At 38.8% G+C, this 22,424-nt stretch overlaps 1 protein-coding gene across 1 annotated transcript in view; it reads left to right on the plus strand.

Annotated features, from left to right (window-relative positions):
• Positions 1 to 22,424, plus strand: part of WDR49 (WD repeat domain 49) — a 140,202-nt gene that overhangs the window by 42,077 nt on the left and 75,701 nt on the right. Inside the window, exons 6-7 of the mRNA XM_027061483.2 lie at positions 70 to 218; positions 17,152 to 17,385. Coding sequence (XP_026917284.2) covers positions 70 to 218; positions 17,152 to 17,385 — 383 coding nt within the window. The remainder of the gene's footprint in view (positions 1 to 69; positions 219 to 17,151; positions 17,386 to 22,424) is intronic.

Here is a 22,424-nt window from a genome sequence, read left to right on the forward strand (position 1 = left end):
TCAAAAAGAAAATGTTATGGGTTATTCATGTACTAAAAGCACTTTTTTTTTCTTTCTAATTCTGGTTAGCAACTGCTGGCATCAACAACAAAGTTTGCCTTTGGAACCCCTATGTTGTCTCTAAACCGGTTGGTGTCCTCTGGGGTCACTCAGCCAGCGTAATAGCTGTCCAATTCTTTGCTGCAAGAAAACAACTTTTCAGCTTCTCCAAAGATAAAGTAAGCGATATCGTACATTGTAAGTATTTACTTCTGCCTCCTGGGTTCCTCCCTAAATCTATCCTTGGTCCTGAATTCCTCTGGGGGATGGTGTAGATTTTTAAAATATACTGGCTAACTACTATGTCTTTGGAAATCTAAATTAGGAAAAGATATTTATGGTAACTTAAGCATAGTCCTGGGCAACTAGACAAAGTGTTTCCTTAAAAAACTTTTCTAAATAATATACTCGTGGATTTAATCTTCATAGCTGCACTCTCAGAAGCTCACATCTGGAGAGTTTCCAAAGTTCTCACTCATGCAATAGAAAAAAAAAATAGCGATGGGGAAATGTTGCTTGGTAATTGTAAGATGTGGAATAGGCACAGCTAATTTTTTTTTTATATTGAAGAAATTGGGTAAATTAGAAATTTAAGTTAACCTGAAGACTATCAAGTTCATTAAGTACATTTCGATTGTGTAAATCAGTCCATTTCCATTTGGTGATGTTGATGGGATATTTTTTAAATGTCAGACAAAAACATGGTACCAGAACCAGGCATCCAGGATCCAGGTTGAATCCTGACCACATTATTTACTACCCATATTCCCCTTAGGAAAATTTCTTAATCTCTAATAATCTTGTCATTTGTTTCTCTGTCGAACTTTCATTTTACATAATGCCTAATTTATAGATCCAGTTAACATGTGATAGATTTCAAGACACTTGGTTGTGAAGAGAAGAAGGGGCGCAGGGCTAGAGGCTTATGGGAACAGGCCCCACCTGAGACTTTCAGTGAATCTGACTTTTTATTTTATTCTAAAGTGATACGTGTATATGTAAAATCTAAACAGAAACTCATCTTCAACTCCTTCGCCTCATCCCACTCACAAGTCCTGCCAAATTTGTATATTTTGCTATAATACCTATTGTGTCAATCTTCTCCCAATTCTGGTTGATTCTACCATCAAAATATGTTTATCAGCCTCACCTCTCCCTCTCTGCTGCCACTGCTCTTAGTTCAAAATCTCCTTTTCTTTTACCCAAAATATAACAAAGATTTCCTAACATTTCTCCCTACATCCAGATGATCTGACTCCAGTCTGCCCTTTATCCTGCTGATGAAGCGGTTTGTAAAAAAAACCTTTTTTAGCACTTCATCTAATCCTCCGTCTAAATATCAACTCCAGAATTCTTAAGCTTTCATACAAAGCCCTCTCCCAGTCTGTCAGCCCCACTTATTTCCTGCTTTTCTCTTTCATTCATTTAAGGCTTCAGCCATATCCCAGTTGGCTGTTCCCACCCTGCTGCCTCAGGGCTCTGCAGTGTGCTCTTTCTTCTGCCTTTAGTTCCCTCTCCTTGATGATCAATTGACAAACGTCTTTTCACCCTCAGTCTCAGACTTTCTGGAGTCTTTCGCACAGACTTCGGTGTTTGCTTCTCCACATTCCAGTTGCACCTGTGTGTCTCTCATTGGAACATGTATCCTGTTGTTTCAAAAGTAACTGTTAGTTTGCTTCCTTAAGCAGGAGGCGGTGTCTTTTTGGCTTGTATCCTTGGTATCCCTAGTGTCTGGGACCTTGTAGTGTTTGTTCTGTGGTTATTTGTGGACACCTTGAAGGGAAGACATGTTACTATGAATCTAAAGTACCAAAAAACTCAGACTGAAAACATTATTGATGTCCTCATCACATTTAATTGCTTTATTTTTTGAGATCTTTGAGCACTTGGATATAACTTCCACTACTGAACTGAACGTAATGTGCTTTGTGTACTCAAAGGTTATACATGTATCTTTTCCTAGATTTTGAGTCCTTAAGAACAAAGGTTATTTGTTGAGTTCGTTTTTTTCTGTTTCCCAGGACATAGCACATATTAATGTACTTAAACACATGTTAAATGGGACATATAAAATAGTGTAACTATCAATTAGCCGATGGGATCGATGTGGTTAAGGACTATTATATCTTTTTTGAATTGTGCCAAACACATAGTAACTCGTCCATACATCTTAAATGAATGAGTCTTTATCAAACATAAATACGCAACAAATAACAAGTATTTTATCATTACAGAATTCCATGAAAGTGTTGAGTGAAAGAAAAAAAAAGCCCATCTTAGAGTGGATTAGTAAACACTTTATTTGTCTTATTGAAGATTCTACCCTGGGAGACAGGATTTCAGGTTGTTCTGAAGAACCACTCCAAAGTTTGTCTGTCTGTCTATTTATTTATTTATTAATTATTATTTTTTTAATTTTTTCTTAATGTTTATTTATTTTTTTTAATTTTTTTTTAACGTTTATTTATTTTAGAGACAGAGAGAGACAGAGCACGAACGGGGGAGGGGCAGAGAGAGAGGGAGACACAGAATCGGAAGCAGGCTCCAGGCTCTGAGCCACCAGCCCAGAGCCCGACGCGGGGCTCGAACTCACGGACCGCGAGATGGTGACCTGAGCTGAAGTCGGATGCTTAACGACTGAGCCACCCAGGCGCCCCAACGTTTATTTATTTTTGAGACACAGAGAGACAGAGCATGAGCGGGGGAGGGTCAGAGAGAGAGGGAGACACAGAATCGGAAACAGGCTCCAGGCTCTGAGCGGTCAGCACAGAGCCCGATGCGGGGCTCCAACCCCCGGACCGCGAGGTCGTGACCTGAGCCGAAGTCCGAGGCTTAACCGACTGAGCCACCCAGGCGCCCCCAGAGTTTGTCACTTTATAGGGGATTGTATACAAAGCGAGGGGAAGGGTATACATGCTCACAAGCAGTTCTCCAAGGTATAATTGCGTGTCACAAGGCAGACTTTGGTTGTAAAAATTAAGGTTTACTGATTTCCACTCAGATGTGTGCAAGACCCCTTAGGTCATCTTAATGCATTGTGTTTCTATCATATAGGATTGTTCAAAAATACTGCCTGCATGCTTCCGCTTAACTGGTTTTCTGCTTCTTGTTTTTGGTTTCTCCTTGAGATCATTTGAGAGCCAGAGAAGGCTGACATCAGTTACCCACTGCGGTTTTAATGCACAAAGGGTTTTATAACTTTAAAAGCGAGTGAAAAAAAAAAAAAAAAAGTCATCAGAGTCGCAATTGATTGTGTATAGGTATCATCAATGTTAAGACTACCTAGCCTCTCCCAAAGCTGTTTTATCATTCTATTTTTGCTTTGACTTCTAAACCATTACGTTGTAATAAAGCTTGTCATGCTGTCTTTTACATTAGTCTAAATCCATTTCACTTTGATAAAGGCATAGTAATCTTAGTCTTTACGTCTTTATAACAAACAACAGGGCTTTCTACTACCCGGTTAAGCCTTTGCTTTATTGCTATACAATTCTATTGGATGTTTTATGGGACTAGGGTAAAGGAACAGGGCAAATGAAAGACAACATCTTTTTTTTTCAAAGAGCCTTTGAATGAATCATATTTTTGTCAATGAGTTAGAGACTTTCAGACCAAAGCAATTTAGATCTAAATAATTTCTTCCAAAAATGACCTGAGACTTCAGGCGGTCGGTTTATTTTATTTTATTTTATTTTTTTTGGAAGACTGCTGCAGTACCATTTTCCAGTGATGATTAAATAAATTTATCCCTAATAGAATTTGGTAAATTTGGTACCATACTAAATAATAGTCCATTTGCATTTTGCTTTAGACTCCTAAACTTCACTAATGACAGCACCCTGCTGGGGGTCAGTAACTTGGGGATTTGGAGGAGGAATTACCATGGGGAGTAAAAGGATTTTCAAAGCCTAGCAGAGGTCTCTCTGCTGGAGGCCAACATTGCAACCCATGAGCCTGATTAGCCTCTTCTATTGCTCCTAACTCTTTTAGGCTCTTCACCTGATTTGCCCATCAGAATCATGTCACTTGGGAACTTAATCCTTCATTTAAGGTTGTGATTTTTCTTCTTTTTTTTTCTTCAAATTTTTATTTAAATTCTAGTTACATATAGTGTAATATTGGCTTCAGGAGTAGAATTTAGTGATTCATCACTTAAAACAGCCAGTGCATAACAGAACAAGTGCCCTCCTTAATACCCATCACCCATTTAGCCCATCCTTCACCCACCTCCCCTCTATCAACCCTCAGTTTGTTCTCAATAGCTAAGACTCTCTTATGGCTTGCTTTCTTCTCTCCCCCCCCCCACTTCCCCTATGTTCATCTGTTTTGTTTTTCTAAATTCAACATATGAGTGAAATCATATGGTATTTGTCTTTCTCTGACTGACTTACTTTGCTTATCATAATACCCTCTAGCTCCATCCACATCACTGTAAATGGCAAGATTTCATTCTTTTTGATGGTTGAGTAATAGTCCATTGTATCTATATACCACATCTTCTTTATCCATTCATCAGTTGATGGGCACATTGGCTCTTTCCATAATTTGGCTATTCCTGATAATGCTGCTGTAAACATTAGGGTGCATGTGCCCCTTCAAATCAATATTTTTGTATACTTTGGGTAAATACCTAGTATACTAATGCAATTGCTGGTTCATAGTATAGTTCTATTTTTAACTTTTTGAGGAAACTCATACTGTTTTTCACAGCGGCTGCACCAGTTTGCATTGCATTCCCAATAGTATAAGACGGTTCCCCTGTCTCCACATCCTCATCGACACTGGTTGTTTCTTGTGTTGTAAACTTTAGCCATTCTGACAGGTGTGAGGTGGTAGCTTATTGTAGTTTTGAATTGTTATTCCCTGATGGTGAGTGATGTTGAGTATCTTTTCATGTGTTTGTTAGCTATCTGTATGTCTTCTTTGGAAAAAATGTCTACTCATGTCTTCTGCCCATTTCTTCACTGAATTTTTTTGGAGGGGTGTTGAGTTTGATAAGTTCTTTACAGATCTTTGATTCCAACCCTATATCAGAGATGTAATTTGCAAATATCTTCTCCCATTCCACAGGCTGCCTTTCAGTTTTGTTGATTGTTTCCTTTACTATTTCCTTTGTTCCTTATCTGGATGAAGTCCCAATAGTTCAGTTGTGCTTTTGTTTCCCTTGCCTCCAGAGATGTGTCTGGTAAGAAGTTGGTCAGGCCAACGCCAAAGAGGTTGCTGCCTGTGTTCTCTAGGCTATTGATGGTTTCCTGTGTCACATATTGGTCTTTCATCCATTTTGAATTTATTTTTGTGTATGGTATAAGAAAATTTCATTCTTCTGCATGTTGCTGTCCAGTTTTTCCAACACCATTTGTTGAAGAGAGTGTCTTTGTTAATGGATATTCTTTTCTGCTTTGTCAAAGATTAGTTGGCCATATAGTTGGCCAGAAGTTGGGTCCACTTCTGGGTTTTCTGTTCCATTGATCTATGTGTCTGTTTTTGTGCCAGTACCATACCGTTTTCATGATTGCAACTTCATAACATAGCTTGACGTTTGGAATTGTGATGCCTCCAGCTTTCTTTTTCTTTTTCAAGACTGCTGTAATTATTCAGGGTCTTTTGTGATTCCATAAAAATTTTAGGAATGTTTGTTTAAGGTTCTGATTTTTTCAGACCCTGATTTCTACATTGTAGACCCAAAGTTGATAAGAAAAATACAAAGTGAGACTTTGTGTTATGATTATATCTTACCTGCTTGTCTTCCTTTTCCTTCTGTGTACTCTTCCTCCTCAACTTCCCTCTGTTCATCCAGAAACAAAGCCATTTTCATTTTGTTTAAACTACACAGGTAAAGGGGCGCCTGGGTGGCTCAGTCGGTTAAGCATCCGACTTCGGCTCAGGTCATGATCTCACGGTCCGTAAGTTCGAGCCCCGCGTCGGGCTCTGTGCTGACAGCTCAGAGCCTGGAGCCTGCTTCAGATTCTGTGTCTCCCTCCCTCTCTCTCTGACCCTCCCCCGTTCATGCTCTGTCTCTCTCTGTCTCAAAAATAAATAAACATTAAAAAAAATTAAAAAAAACTACACAGGTAAATAGGTTAATGCCCTTCCATAAAAATTATAAATGAGGAAAAATGTAGTGCAAAAAATGGATATTCCTTTTGTTTATTTCCCCTTCAAATCCATTTCTCTCCCAAGAAACAGCCATTATTAACCCTTGATGTATATCTTCTCATAATTTTTGTTATACAGTTGGCCCTTAAATAGTGTGGGAGTTAGAGGCACTTACCCCACACATAGCCAAAACTTCATGTGTAACTTTTCACTCCTCAAATACTTAACTACCAGTAGCCTACTACTGTTGACTAGAAGTCTTACTGATAAGTAAGTTAATCATAAGTAGTTGATTAACACATATTTTGTATATTTTATGTATTATAGACTGTATTCTTACCACAAAGTAAGGTGGAGAAAAGGCAATGCTAAGGAAACATAAGGAAGAGTAAATACATTTGCAGTACTGTACTGAATTTATATAAAAAAAAAAATTACATATAAGTGGGTCTGCAGAGTTCAAGCCCATGTTGTTCAAGGGTTGACTGTATTATATATTATGTATATATAATAATATATTTTATTTTATTATGTTGTGTTGTATTGTATTATAGTATTATATGTACTATCCTGTGTATGAGTACAAATACAAGGTAGTATTTATTATTAGTTTTTATGTAAATGGTATCATACAAGACTTTTTTTTTCTGCAGCTTGGTTTTCCTTAAAGAATAGCTCCTGGAGATCTTTCTGTGTGACTACACAGAGATCTGAATTTTTACTTGCTGCATAGTAATCCATAGTAATAGATAGTCATAACTTTATTATCAAGCACCTGTTGATTGTAAAAGATATTTCTAAGTTTTTACTGTTATAAACAATCTTTTTAAAATTTTTTTCTGTTTATTTTTGAGAGAGAAAGAGAGAGAGAGAGAGAGCATGTGCGAGCATGAGTGAGGGAGGGGCAGAGAGAGAAGGGGACAGAGGATCCAAACTGGGCTCTGTGCTGACAGCCTGATGGGGGGCTCAAACTCACAAACCGGGAGATCATGACCTGAGCCCTGAGATCAGGACCTGAGCCAAAGTGATAAGCTTAACCAACTGAACCACCCAGGTGCCCCAACCTTTATAAACCGTCTTACACACACACACACACACACACACACACACACACACACACACTTTAAAACACTGTCTGTTAATATCTTTGTAATAAGTTACTAATATAAGTCCCTAGAATGAATGCTCTTGGGTTAACAGAGATGCATTCCTCAAATATTTTTTTTTAAATATTGCTGATTTCGGGGCACCTGGGTGGCTCTTGGTTAAGCATCCGACTTCGGCTCACATCATGATCTCACCAGTCAGAATTTGAACCCTGCGTTGGGCTCTGTGCTGATGGCTGAGAGCCTGGAGCCTGCTTCCGATTCTGTGTCTCCCTCTCTCTCTGCCCCTCCCCCACTTGTTCTATTTCTCTCTCTCTCTCTCTCTCTCTCTCTCTCTCTCTCTCTCAAAAATAAACATTAAATTTTTTAAAAAATAATCCTGATTTAGATCTAGAAACATTGTACTTGTCGATATACTCATCAGACGTGTGTAAATATGCCTGTTTCTCCAAACGTGTCAATAATGGATGCTATTAATGTGTTCACTTATTTGTGTGTGAATCTGATGGACAAAAACCTATGATGAGTTTCTTTTTCAGATTTCTTTTTACTTATTTATTTTTGGGGGGTGTATTACCTGATCATGCCCTTCATCTTATTAGCTCTTGTCTTTTTCTTATTGATTTGTAGTAGTTTGAAAAATATTTTGATTTTCCTTTATTATAGATAATGCAATATTTCACTTGCTTCAAGCATATAAGAAATGATTTTCTTTATGGCTCTAGATTTTGTATCTAGCTTAGGAATGTCTTCCACACTTCCTGTTTATAAAATATGAAATATCTCCTTTATTTTCTACCAATAGTTTTTCTGTTGTTGAATATATTTTGCATTTACCTTTGCAGTTTATCTAAAGTTTTTTTTCCTACAAATGGATATCCGAATTACTTTTTGAATAATTTGTCTCTCACTGGTTTGAAATGCTATTGTTATCATCATTTGAATTACTGTATGTATATGAATTTGTTTCTGGATGCTTTATCCTTTCTATCAGTCTACTTGTCTTTTCCTACATAATGCACTATCTATCCAGCATAACTATTGATACCTGGTAGGTCGTTTTCTACTTCTTCTTTCCCTTTTTCAGTTTTAACTGTCTTCTGCATTTTATCCCTCCAAGTACATTTTAGGATCAATATTCATGTTTCATGAAAAAAAATACACTAGTATTTGGGCTGAAATTTGATTGAATATGATGATATTTGACATCTTTAAAGTACTGAGAAACCACAGCCTCTATTTCACCATTTATTCATTCTTTTAGCTGTCTTTCAGAAAAATTTCATGCCATGAATCTCTTTCCCATTCCTTGTTCAGGTTTTTTGTACGTATTTTAGCAAGTGTGACCACCTTTAGGAGGTGTGGCCCTTGTCTATATAACCCATTCATTGAGTTTTTTATTTTAATGTAGTTTTTTTCTTCTAAAACATTTTTGTTAACTGTCTGGTAATTTGGGATAGTCTCTTGGTGCTTGCTCATTTTGGGGATTTTGACTTCCAGGTCTTTCATTTCAACGTAATTATTATCTGTCCTTATGTAATAATTCCAGTATCTGGACTTTGAAAGATCTAAATCTGATATTGGCTATTCTGGTGATTCTTTCTCTTGGTGACTTGTTTCCTTTTTATGTTTTGTTATCTTTTATTGTCACCTCATATGTCACTGTTGCTAAACTCTAGGCATTCTGAGGAACTAAACTGGAGATGCTTTCCTCCAGAAATTTCTATTTGTTTCTGAAGGTGGAAACGAGCAAGGATGCTGCCTGCGGCTACCACGTGCTCCCTTTCTCTTGTCCAGTTTAATGGAACAGTCTTGCCTCGGTGCCTGAACCTAGCAGATGGTCCAGGGCTTAAGCTCCTGGTTGTAGGAGCTTTTCCGTGTTAAGTTTGTTACTTTTTTCCTCTTTTTTCTTTTGGATCTGTGGAGATTGTTCCCACTCCTTGAAAACTCAGCAAGGCAGCAGAAATGATGTTCTGTTCAGAACTGTGTTCCTTTGAAGCAGAAAGGCCCCCTACGAAAACCTAGACTGTAATGACACTTGAACCAGAGTTCTCTTGTTCCAGCTGGTTTTCATTTGTTTCCTTCAAAGCTGTGATTAGTATAGATCTCAAGAGAGAAGAAAGAGAGAGAGAGAGAGAGAGAGAGAGAGGAAGAAAGAAATTTGAAGTGTTTAAGTTTACTATGTAAAATAAGATAGGAATGGTGATCTTTGAAAAGCAAAATTAGAAAAAAAATTTTTTGAAGACTAAGAAAAATTCTGTTATGTGAGTAATGATAAGGGCAAAAAAATCAGTTTAATTGAGATTTTTTTTCAATATCCCAAGTAAACTTTTGTTCTGAAAAAGGGAATCACCTGAAATAAAATGTTGGTATTAGTTAAGTGTATTAAACTTGAGTTTATTAAATTTAAATTTATTAAGGCTGAACTAGGACATCAATGAGATTTTTGCAGAATAATTCACAGTGTTAGTTAGAAAGGTTTTGACTTTTTCTAGTTCAGCAATAGAATATACAAACCAACACCTAACAGAAATTTAAGTCTTAGAGCTGTAGATCTTCTCTCATTTTCATTGAAAAGAATGAAAACAAAAAAGCAAAAAAAAACAGAGAAGATAATGGTTATGGTAACAATTTAAAGATGATTAGCTTGGGGCGCCTGGGTGGTGCAGTTGGTTAAGCGTCCGACTTCAGCCAGGTCACGATCTCGCAGTCTGTGAGTTCGAGCCCCGCGTTGGGCTCTGGGCTGATGGCTCAGAGCCTGGAGCCTGTGTCCGATTCTGTGTCTCCCTCTCTCTCTGCCCCTCACCCGTTCATGCTCTGTCTCTCTCTGTCCCAAAAAATAAATAAATGTTGAAAAAAAAATTAAAAAAAAAAGATGATTAGCTCAAGAGAAGATTTTAATTTCCAGCCAATATTTTGGGTTTGACTTCAGTCCTGGGGGGGAAGAACTGGTAAAAATATTCCTTAAAGGAAACTCTGTTCTATGACTTTATAATAAAACATTATCTGAGGTATTCAGTAGAATACTTTTGCTTGCATATATCATGTCAAACAAAATAGCCTTTAAGGGTTCACTGGTGATGCTTTCGTGGATTATCCAGAGGCTTAAATTCTAAATAAATAAGCTTGTTAAAACATAAAGGACTATTCAGGAGACCCAATTCCATCAGGTCCTGTTATGCTATCGTCTGCAAGTAGGTTATCCATTTTTGTGGATTACCCTGGAGAGCTGAGCGGCTGTACCGCTGTCCTCAAAATCCCCTCGTGATACATACTCTCTTTCCCTTTTTCTTGTTTCATTTTATATCTATCCCCTACAGGACTGTAGGAGTTAGTAGCAAATGTTTGATGAAGCCAAATAGGTCTCACTTTGATAGCCACCTGAGTCTGTTTTCTACTTTTCTTTCCCTCACTTTTATATCATTATTGGGAAACTATAAACCTCTTTTGTCTCCTACTTTGAATTAAACTTGGAGGGGCGCCTGGGTGGCTCAGTCGGTTAAGCGTCTGACTTCAGCTCAGGTCATGATCTCACAGTTCCTGAGTTGAAGCTCTATATTGGGCTCTGTGCTGACAGCTCAGCCCGGAGCCTGCTTTTGATTCTGTTGTCTCCCTCTCTCTGCCCCTCCCACACTCACGCTTTTTCTCTGTCTCTCAAAAATGAATAAATGTTAAAAAAAAATTAAAAGAAAAACTTGGAGATGTTGCCAGTATATAAATAATGCTGATTTGGTTTTCGAAAGTGCACTAAAAACAGATTCTTTATCTATCTGTACATCTATTCATGCATCCACCCATCCATGAAGCTACCCATTTACAAATCTAATAGAGGACGAAATAACAGTTTTATTTATTTATTTTTCATATCTGTTTAGTACAGTTTTACTATGTTTATGTGAAATGATGCTGTCTCTTGCAGGAAGCAGGGAAAAAAATTCTTCAGCAAAATTAGACTGACAACATGGTGAGGTCCTACATTTCTTTGGTCCAGTCTTCAGAGTGCACCTTCTTAAATCTGTTTGAATTGTTGTTGTTTTGGAATGCACAGATAATAGGTTGGTTGAGCAACCTCGGTACATTCTAAACAGAACTGAGAGAATTTCAGAGCTGGCAGGGTTCCTTTAGGAGAAAGGTGAGGAAATGAAAAGGTAACATTGCATACCTGAACTGCCAACTCGGAGTAGTATTAAAATGAGGGTCTAGGTGTCTGGTCTCAGCCCAGTGACTTCTTGTTCTAATGTATACAAATAACAAAATATTTGCTTTGATAATCCTGCATTATTAAATGGCCAACAGTTGAAACAAGGGGAAGTTTAGGCAGAAAAATGTGTCCACATCGTTACATAAAAAGCTAAATGTTGTCATGCTATTAAATCATAAGCTCGGGTACTCATTCCTTTCAATATAAAAATGGAGATGAAATAGAAAGCTCCCAAACATGCCATTTCAAGGACTAGACTTAGGAAGGCTGAGTGTGGACGGACATCACAAGTTCTCAGCTTTCATGATGAAAGCCGGATGTGCAGTTTAAATGAAAATTTGTGGAAAATATAAAATAAAAAAGCATCAATTGTTCAATTGTAAGTTTTAAGCTTAGATGTTTGTCAGTCTATCTATTTTTCCTACTGAGAATGACGAAAACCTCTCTAGGAAATCTGGAATGAAAATTGGGATTAAATATATGTCTTTCTGCACTGTGGCCTAATTCTATCCCTGAAGTCAATTTCAACGTAACAGAGAAGAACCCGGGCTTCTCAAATACTAACTAGATATTTAAGTTACATTTTGTCAAAGAATGTGATTAATAAAACTGAATTAACGTGAGATATTTTTGTGATTAAAAGCATAAAGACTGATGAGGAAAGAAGGGGAATATAGTTATCTGGTTTAAAGCCAAGCCACATAATATTACTGACTAAGCTGAGAGAAAGATTTCTTGTTCAAGGATATTAGCACTGACCTTAAAACCATGTAGAGAAGCAGTCAAGGTAGAATGCAAAAGAAATGCTTGGGATATTAAAAACGAACAAACAAAAACAAGAAAACAAAACACGAATGCCTGAGCCCCATCCTCAGAGATTCTGATTTAATAGACCTGGCAGAAGGGCCCAAATAGGTCATTTCTAAGGTACCATTGGTGTTTCTAACATCAAGATTAAGAACCATTTGTATAGAATGTGGTAGCGTAGAAAAACTGGAAAACATGGTATGTGACATGATTTCTAAGAGAATACTAGAACACTGTTTTGTGCAATGATGGTAATACATCAATATTGTTGCTTTGATTCTCAACAGAGAGAAAAAGTAGAGAATTAAAGATGGGAGGGGACTTAAAGGGATCAAGGATCACTAATTAAGAGAGTTAAGGGATCTTCAGAGGAAGAAGAGAAATCAGAACAATAAAATTAATTTTAAGAACAAGTAATGAATATACACATTTTGATAAAAACATATTTCTAGTTTTGACTGCTAATAGCAAGAACTAACCTATCATAGACAAGAGGTTATCACTCATCAATTTTTAATTTTTCATTTAATTTATGTAACTAAGTGTCAATAAAATATTAAAGGCAATATAAATTACTTGAACAACACAGTGGAAAATGATTCTGTGAAAATTATAGTCCATTAATGCTGTTGAGTTATTATTAATCTATATTCAATTATGCCCCAGATTATTATCCTGACATGAAGTTAGTTTCTATTTTTTAGAAGGGAGTCTATACTAAACAAGAGAGGATTCTGAACAATGAGGGTATAACGATTATAAGCAGTACGAGTGTTTGAGAATGATGGAGATGCGTCTAATCTTGTGGCTTTAACATTCAAAATAAGTTTATCAATTCTATTTATATTTAGAGCACATTGAAAAATATTTGCAAGTCTTTGTTATTATAGTATTTATATTGTTGAGGATACATATATTCGGGAGTATTGCCAGAATAGTTTAAATAGAAATAATTTAGTAATGTTTAAGAACCAGAATGGTTCTTTAATGAAAAATTCTTGCCACAGAACCAACTTACTTCATCAATATATATTCTTGGGGTTAGAAGGATTGGTAATGCTGTTTATCTGCCAGGGGTTGATTAGGTCATTTTAAGTTTGTTATAATTGTTGGTAGATGGAGAGATTACCCTATACATGAAGCATAATTATTTCTATAAGATGTTTGAAAAAGTTTCATAAAATGTCTTTTTGGATTTTATGAGATTTGCAATTGGGTGAATAACGATGCAGAAGTGAGGCAAGTTTTTATGGGGTTCTATATTCTTGGATATTATCCTAGCTGATGAACTCCACCAATGAGCTGGATAAATAGTTATTAGCTGAGCCACAATGTTCAACAAATTAAAAAAAAATTATTGAACATCTATTATGTCTCATGGTATATGTGGACAAATTAGGGAGGAATTGTCAATATAACTGAATTAGGATTCAAAACTATATTGTCATACTTGGAAACTTTGAACAAAAAGTAGGAAAATCCTAGTCTTAGCTTAAAGCATCAGATTTTTGAAGGCAGGATGGTAGACGTCTGGCTTGATTATTTGTTCGTGGGAGTAAGATTTAAGAGTTTTGCACAGAGCCTCAAGGTAAGCAAAATTCCTGATGGAGTGACTTAATCACGATGCAAAAATAAGTGACTTGAAAGCGGTCACAGCGCCTGTAACAGTGTAGAACACACCTGAAATACTGGATCCATTCTGAGGATTTGTCTTACATTTTGATGAGTAGAGAGACACTGTCTTAAATTGATAACGTGATAATTATTGTGTAAGTATATTATTTTAAAGTATCACAACCAGTAGGGCCAGAAAAAAAAGTTTAGATCGGGAGGAATGAGAAGGGAGAAAGAGCATGTAAGCAATGCCTTTTCATTCAAAGGAGAGTCATTTGATCAATATGTGATATTTACACACACACACACACACACATACACACACACACTGCTATTATTTGGTGTCATGGAGAAATCCATGACTCAGGAAGAGTTAAAGAAGGCTGTCTCCAAGTAATAAAAATTTAAAAGATAATTTAAAAAAGGCTGTCTCTGAGGAGTAGGGCTTGAGGTTTAGAGGGATGGGGGATGGGCTGCGAATAAAGCCCTCCAGTGCTATTGGATTTCACACCATCAACATATCCAACTATGGTTTCAAAAGTTGAAAAAATCTGAATGATGATCCTCCCCTGGAGAGAAAGTGCAAAGACTGAGAGAATCAAGAGGCTGCTATGGATCAGTGAGTTCTGATGTTAAGATGGTTGAAGGAACTGGGATCATTTACCATGGACAAGAAGTGTTAAGAAGAGGCTTATGATAAAAGACTCTTAAAAACTGAGAGCAAATTGAGGGTTGATGGGCGATGTGAGGGAGGGAAGGGTAGGTGATGGGCATTGAAGAGGGCATCTTTTGGGATGAGCACTGGGTGTTGTATGGAAACCAATTTGACAATAAATTTCATATATTAAAAAATAAAAATAAAATAAAAAGAAGAGACTAATGTAGATGTAGGAAAAGAGGGTAGAACCAGAAGGTAGAAGAGAATATCTCTGGGTGAATGTACATAGTAGATACCACAGGGACTTTTAACCTGCAGATTCTGAGTCTATACATACATTTGGGAGATGCGCGTGTCTATACACTAAAAGAAATTATATGAAAGATTCTGTATATATATATGGGCATATGCATTTAGGAGGAGGGGATAGACCATCATTTTCAACAGATTTTATTTTCCCGAAAGATTATATGATTTAAAATAGGTTAAGGGACACCTGGGTGGCTCGGTCACTCAAGCCTCTGACTCTCAATCTCAGCTCAGGTCATGATCTACAGTTCGTGAGTTTGAGCCCCACATCAGGCTCTGTGCAGACGGCTCAGAGCCTGCTTGGGGTTCTGTCTTTCCTCTCTGCCCCTCACCTGTTTGTGCTCTCTCTCTCTCTCTCTAAAGATAAAATAATGTACTTTAAAAATAAATAAATAAAATAGATTAAGAACTGAGGTGTCTGGGTGGCTCAGTCAGTTAAGCGTCCAACTCTTGATTTCAGCTCAGGTCATGATCTCATGGTTCGTGAGTTCAAGCCCTGCACTGGGCTCTGCACTGACAGTGTAGAGCCTGCTTGGGATTCTCGCTGTCTCCCTCTTTCTCTGTTCTTCCCCCACTTGTGCTCTCTCTCTCTCAAAATAAATAAACTTAAAAAAATAAAAATAAGTTAAGAACTACAGGGTTGCCTGTAAACACTCATTTAAACAGAGACCGTTTTTTATCAATAATTTAGAAATCTTACATCGGATAACACAGACTAGTTTATTTGAAAGAACCCTTTCTGCTCTTAGGTTCTAATATTTACACGATGAAAAAAATAATAAAATACACTTACTAATAAAAGCATTTATTGAACACTTTTTACATGCTGGTTATCATACTAAATGCTTGACACGGGCTCTGGTTCAATCTTCAGAGCATTGGATGAGTTAGGTACTACATCAAAACCTCAGACAGACAAATAAACTTGTTAGAGGTCACCGTAGAATAAGAGGCAGAACCAAGATGAGAACTCAAAAAGTCTAACTCTAGAGCTGGCCTGCTCGCATCTTTTGGAGGGACTTTTCACCGTCTTCACTGTGACTCTCCCTCACTGGCCTGCGTTAATGCTGTTCCATGAGTGAGAACAGCAGCGTGTATACCTGCAAAGCAGCTCTTCCTGTTTTCTCCCGTGTTTGTCTCATTCTGTCTGCATGTCATTTTTGTGCCTTGTTTGTCTGTGTTTGAATAAGAATCTGATGTCTGTGGTTTATGTGAACTTGAGTTCACTTAATACCGAGTCTTTTATTTCACACGCATACACAATATATATGTATGTATATACTATGTAGGTAATATGCTATACTCTATAGCTATAAAAGAGGTTAATATGTACATATAATGTGTAACAACTATATAAAAAGTGTTATATATAATATTGCATTTAGGAGAGAGAGAGAGAGAGACTCTGTATTACTTTTCATTTGCTATTGTAACAAATAACCACAAACTCAGTGGCTTAAAACAACACAGATGCATTTGTGTTCTGTAGGTTAGAATCCCAGCATAGGTCTCACTGGGCTAAAATCAAGGTGTTGGCAGGACTCTTCCTTTTTGGAAGCTCTGGGGGGAATTAGGTTCCTTGCCTTTTCCAGCTTCTTTGGCTCATGGCCCCCTTCCTCCATCTTCAAAACCAGCAATACTGGATGGAGTCCTTCTCATACCCCATCACTCTGCTCTCCCTTATGATTACACTGGACTCACCCATAGCATCCAGGGTAATCTCTCCATCTCAAAGTCCTTAATTTATTACACCTGGAAAATCCCTTTTGTCATGCAAAACAACATATTCACACACTCCAGGGATTAGGACATGGGCATTTGGGGGGACTATTATTTTTGCCTACTACAAGCACTTGCTAAATACAACGTCCTTCCGGGGATTGAGACAAAACACAATTCTTCCATGCAGAAGATTACAAGTGAGGAGACATTTGGGGCGCTTGGGTGGCTCAGTCGGTTAAGTATCTAACTCTTGATTTTGGCTCAGGTCATGACCACACGGTTGTGAGATTGAGCCCCACATTGGGCTTTGCTCTGGGCGTGGAGTCTGCTTAAGATTCTCTCTCTGTCTCTCTCTCTCTGTCTTCCTGCCTTCCTCTCTTCCTCCCCCCCCTCCCTCAGCCCCTCCCCCCACTTGAGTGTGCTCTCTCTCACTCTCTCTCTCTCATGTCATATGTGCCATATGTTACAGTATAAATAACTGTAACACTGTGGAGGAAACAACTATCTGCCCTGGGTTGAGAGTGAACTAGAAAAAATTTGGGCTAAAAGACTACAATTATTCTTGACATGTTCATATGACTTTGTCACTTTTTAACCAGGTTTTGAGACTCTGGGATATTCAGCACCAGCTGCCCATCCAGAGGGTAGCTTGTTCTTTCTCCAAAAGTCAGGACTTCAGATGTTTCTTCCACTTTGATGAAGCCCATGGACGACTTTTCATCTCATTTAATAACCAGCTCGGACTGTTGGCAATGAAAAGCGAGGCCAGCAAGAGGGTGAAGAGTCACAAGAAAGCAGTCACTTGTGTTCTTTACAATTCAGTCTTGAAGCAGGTAATGATGCTCCTCTGTCACTCTTCTGACATGTCCCCATATCCAGAGGCTCATTTCCTTAATTCAGTGTAAAGCAACTGAGGACAAATAGAAAAAAAAAAAACAAAACAAAACGTGGGGAAGAAATGATTTAACAGCCATGTGCTTTTCTGCAATAATGTGTGTTCAGGTGGAATTGAAGGGTGATTTCATGTCCAGCCCGTGACCACAGCAGCACAGATAGAGTTGTAAGGAATTAGGATAGTCTGACTAAAACAAACACAACGTGTAATATAATTGAGCTTCTGTTCGTCGCTCGCTAGTTTGGGTCTTGGTGCCAAATGCCAGTGAACCTGGCTGTAAAGTTCTCTTTTATGAGCACCATCCTCCTGGATCTCCGCGGAAAGTTCTGAAATATGCATGAAATGTAATTAGCAGAGATCCATTTTGCCAGGCATATTTTACACCAGCGGCTCACAGTGGCAGCCCGGAATGTATTCATAATAAAATGATTCAGTTAAATGTGGCGCCACTTGGTATGCAGCACCAGCGGCGTCTGTCTCCCCGCTACTTTAATGACACTTTGCAGCCTTTGCTTACGGGATCGCCACCTGCATGTCAATGAGGACGCCCTTGCTCCTCTGGAGCAAAGAAGCCGCGCAGACCCCAGGCCTTCCGAGAGGACCAGCGTGCGGCGTCGTGGAGGGAGAGGCATCGGGGAAGTTTAGCCTGCTGCAGTGATCACCTCAGGCCTGATGGTAACTGCACAGCAGGAGCGGAGCAGAGAGCTGGTATCCAGCTTGCGGCCAATTAAACAATAACTCCAACCCGTCCTCCCTTCCCCTCCGCAGAAGCTTCTGCGCTCCTGCAGAAATGAGTGGTTCGGTTTTTGTGCAAGGGGTGGAAAGCCCTTTGTTGGTAATGAGTAGTGTGCCGTGTCAGTACTTTAAACACTCTGTTTTCTGGTTATTGTAGGAGATAAAAATCCTTTACAAAACAATCCATTTCGAATTCCATCTGCGGGGAACATTCTCCCGTAAATGTTTTACTGAAGTTTATGAAGGCAGCCAGTTAATTCGGCTCCCTGGTGGCCACTGAGAGATGTTATTTATTTCCAGGAGAACATTTTGCTAATTGAGATCTGCAAAATTAAAAAGCTAGGTCTGTACGTGGATGTGAAGATCTTATGTTGTCTCGCCATTAGATGAGCAATCTCCCAGGCAGAATTCAGGAAACGGGACACGAAGATGAGGGATCTCCCATTTGGGATGTGAAGAGAAAGCCAAGATAGCGGAAATACAGGCGAATTGCAGGGAACAATAGAACACGCACATGTGGGGTACGAAGCGGGAAGAATCACTGTACGGTTGAGTTGGGTGTTCACACCTCTACTTATTTTTGCTGTTAGCAGTATAAATAATTAAAAGCATTAATATGTATATAAAGCCCATAGAACCGTCCCTAGCATACGTGTTTCGGAACTATAGCGGTTAGGCTACAGAGAAACACTTTAATGTGGCATTACATTTATGATTATAAACATGTATTGCAGTTAAGAGCAAAGAAAACAAAGTCACCCACAGTCCCATCCCCCAGTGAGAATGCATCATTTCAGAGTAATTAGACCAAGCAAATAAAACAGTTTTGAACAAGTCCAGGTGCCAGGAATGAGGAGTCAGATTCCTACACTCCCGTCTCTTCCTTCCAGTAGCTCGGGGAGATTCAGGTCCAGACCATCTTGGTGTTCACTGCTAAGCAGGGGCTCAATTCAGGATTGAGGGATGGAAGAAGGGAAGGCAGACACATTACTAATTCACACCTTCACGGTGGAATACAGTAAAACGCAGTAGAGATGAGAGCAAAGTGCTGTGTCCACGGCGGGTGGTCAGTTCTGCCTGGGGCTGGGCTGGGTGACAGAATAGAGCCCTGAAGTCTTAGAGTGGGACTCTGTAAAAGGGGAAGGAAGCAGTTCCAGACAGAAGACACAGCATGAGCTTTCAGAGAGCCTCCCGTACTCACAGGACATTTTTTTTTTTTCTTCAACAGGGAGAGGATTTATTCTGGTGTTTGGAGGTACTTAGCAAATGTTGTGGGAGTTGAGGCAGTAAAGGGAGTTTACAGCCAGATTGTGAACGTCATTCACTGAATGTACCACAGCCTGGTCTTGGAAAAATAAAGCATGGACTTGAGTTTAAAACAGCAATTTTCGGGGTGCCTGGGGGCTCAGTTGGTCACATGTTCAGCTCTTGGTTTCAGCTCAGGTCATGATCCCAGGATGAGGGAATTGAGCCCTGCATCGGGCTCTGCGTCGAGCTCCATGCTGAGTATGGAGCCTGCTTGGGATTCTCTCTCCCCCCCTCTCTCTGCCCCTCCCTCCCTCCACTAAAATAAAAACTAAAAAATTAAAAAGAAAAAACCAGCAGTTTCACAGTGTGACCTCAGACCCCTGAGGGAGCTCAGATTCTTTCAGAGAATCTGCAAGATCCAAACTCTTTTCATCATAGGGGCACCTGGGTGGCGCAGTCGGTTAAGCGTCCACCTTCAGCCAGGTCACGATCTCACCGCCGGTGAGTTCGAGCCCCGCGTCGGGCTCTGGGCTGATGGCTCAGAGCCTGGAGCCTGTTTCCGATTCTGTCTCCCTCTCTCTCTGCCCCTCCCCCGTTCATGCTCTGTCTCTCTCTGTTCCAAAAATAAAATAAAAACGTTGAAAAAAAAATTAAGAAAAAAAAAAACTCTTTTCATCATAGTAGTAGTCATTCGCGTTTTTCATTATTGTCTCCTGAGTGTATACTGGGGTTTTCTAGAGGCTGCGTGAGGGGTGATGACATCATTGCTCTAATGGCTAAAAGAATATAAGCTTTTGTATTCTTGTGTTTTCACAGTTTCTCAGTTTAAATTTCTAATATGGTAAATACATAGTATATTTATCTTTGTCTCTGTCTCCCACATAAACTAAACCTGTTTGGATTCTTCAGTAATTTTTAAGAGCCTTAAGGGATCCCAAGATCCCTTTGAATGAGAGAGAGAGAGAGAGAGAGAGAGAGCGCATGCATGGGAGGGGCAGAGAGAGAGAGAGAGAGGAGAGAGAGAATCCCAAGCAGGCTCCACAATGTCAGGGAAGAGTTAGACAAGGTGCTTGGACCCATGAACTGTAAGATCATGACGTGAACCGAAATCATGCATTGGACACTTAACCAACTGAGCCATCCAGGTGCCCCCAAGATCTAAAGTTTTTAGATCTGCTGAGTTAGATCAGAGTTCAGGGTCCAGCAGATAGCTTAACATGTCTAAGCTTCAGTTGATTGACTCTTAAAAATGTATGTGTCTTGTGGCAAGGGTGTTGGGTGATGGAGGTGGGGAACATAGATGTGAAATTGGCAACAGCACGTATCTCTGCAGCATTGCTTTGCTATAGCCTGCCTCTTAGAAACAGCCAGCTTTATCAAGGCTCCCCAGCCCCCTATACCTCTCAGGCTAAATGCTGGTGATTTATGACACTACTGTTCTTAAACTTCTTGCTATTCCTTAATCTTTGTTTTAACCATGTGCGTGTGAAAGCAAGATGTTAGGAGGATTAGAATGGAGGAGGGGATCCTGAATTGGGTTTATCCAGGAACACCACTTTAGGAGAGGTAGTTGTTGATCCTGCCCCTTCTCTCCTTACTTCCTGCTCATAAACATTCATCCCCAGAGCTCCTCTTGGTCCTCTCCGCTCCCAGAATCTGCAGGGACACCCCACACTTACCTCTCCCCTCTCTGAGTGTTGCTCACATTTCTAGTTGTTTCCAGTCAAACACTTAACTAAACTCCCATTTTTCTCTCCTCCTTTGATTTTGATGTAAGGGGAAAGATCCTTCCATTCCACTTCTGTATCTCCCTACAACTCCTTAGACTCTCCCGAGCATCAAATACATCTCAATTGCTAGATTTGGTCAGATATCACCCTTTCTCATTCCAGGTTCAAAAGGAATCCAGGCTTTTTCAGTCCACAGGAACTTGTTCTTTGGTTATCTGGTTTGGTGGGGTTTTTTGTTTTTTGTTTTGTTTTGTTTTGGTAGACTTTCTGTTTGTCTGAGTTTAATGAAAACCTCCCTTTCTGTTGTCATTTTAATGTGTTGCCGAAGCTTTATTATTATTTCATTCTCTTTGGACTTCGGCAGAGACCTGAAATAATCCCTGTATTAAAGCAACTGGGCGCAGCTCTGCGACTTTTCTTTATCCACCTGCCTTTTGGTATCCTTGTACCCTAATCTAAGAAAGTGATGTTATACCCTGCAAAATCTTTTAAAAGAAACCACATGCTTTACCTCACCCGGCAAAGCTTGCCCTCACAGCTCACAGCAGAACAAGTTGGGACAGGATGAAGGAGTCCCTGGAATGCTGACTTTTGAAAGAATCAAAGGAACTCAATATCCCCGAGGCAGTTCTAATGAACTGTCTTTGCACCGAGTTCTTAAATGGAGCTTTTATTAAAAACTCATGAGGTTAGGAAACTTAAAAAAAAATGTATTTGTAGGACTCCTATAAACTGGAATAGATAAAATTTCTGAGTGATCACTCTGGCTCTCATCCTAATGATGTGGGTTTATGTTGTTTTTGTAAAATATGGTGATGTTTCAGTTTGTCTTGCATCTAGGACATATTTATAGTCAGACTAGATATTTAGGCATCATTGCATTTAGGGAGAGAACGATATTAACTATTTTTTATTATTTAAATAAGTTAGCTTTGTAAAGCACTACATGCTTATTATAAGAAATTAAAACAATGCAGTAAGCTCAAATAAGGAACTAAGTATTGCTGAAATACCATCAATATGTTCTAAATATCTCTGTGTGCATAGAATATTTTATATAAATATGGTTCTGTAAGCTTCTTTTTTATTCTATAATATATTGGAATATATTTCCTTGTACCTAAGTGTATGTAGATCTACTAAATCATTTTTAAAAAGCAGCACAGTATCCCTGTGTGTGTATCATAATTTACTGATCCATTTGCCTTGATGAGAATTTTGCTATTATGAACTTTTTTGTGCATAAATATATTCACACTCATGA

The sequence above is a fragment of the Acinonyx jubatus genome, chromosome C2, assembly GCF_027475565.1.
Source record: "Acinonyx jubatus isolate Ajub_Pintada_27869175 chromosome C2, VMU_Ajub_asm_v1.0, whole genome shotgun sequence".
NCBI lineage: Eukaryota > Metazoa > Chordata > Mammalia > Carnivora > Felidae > Acinonyx > Acinonyx jubatus.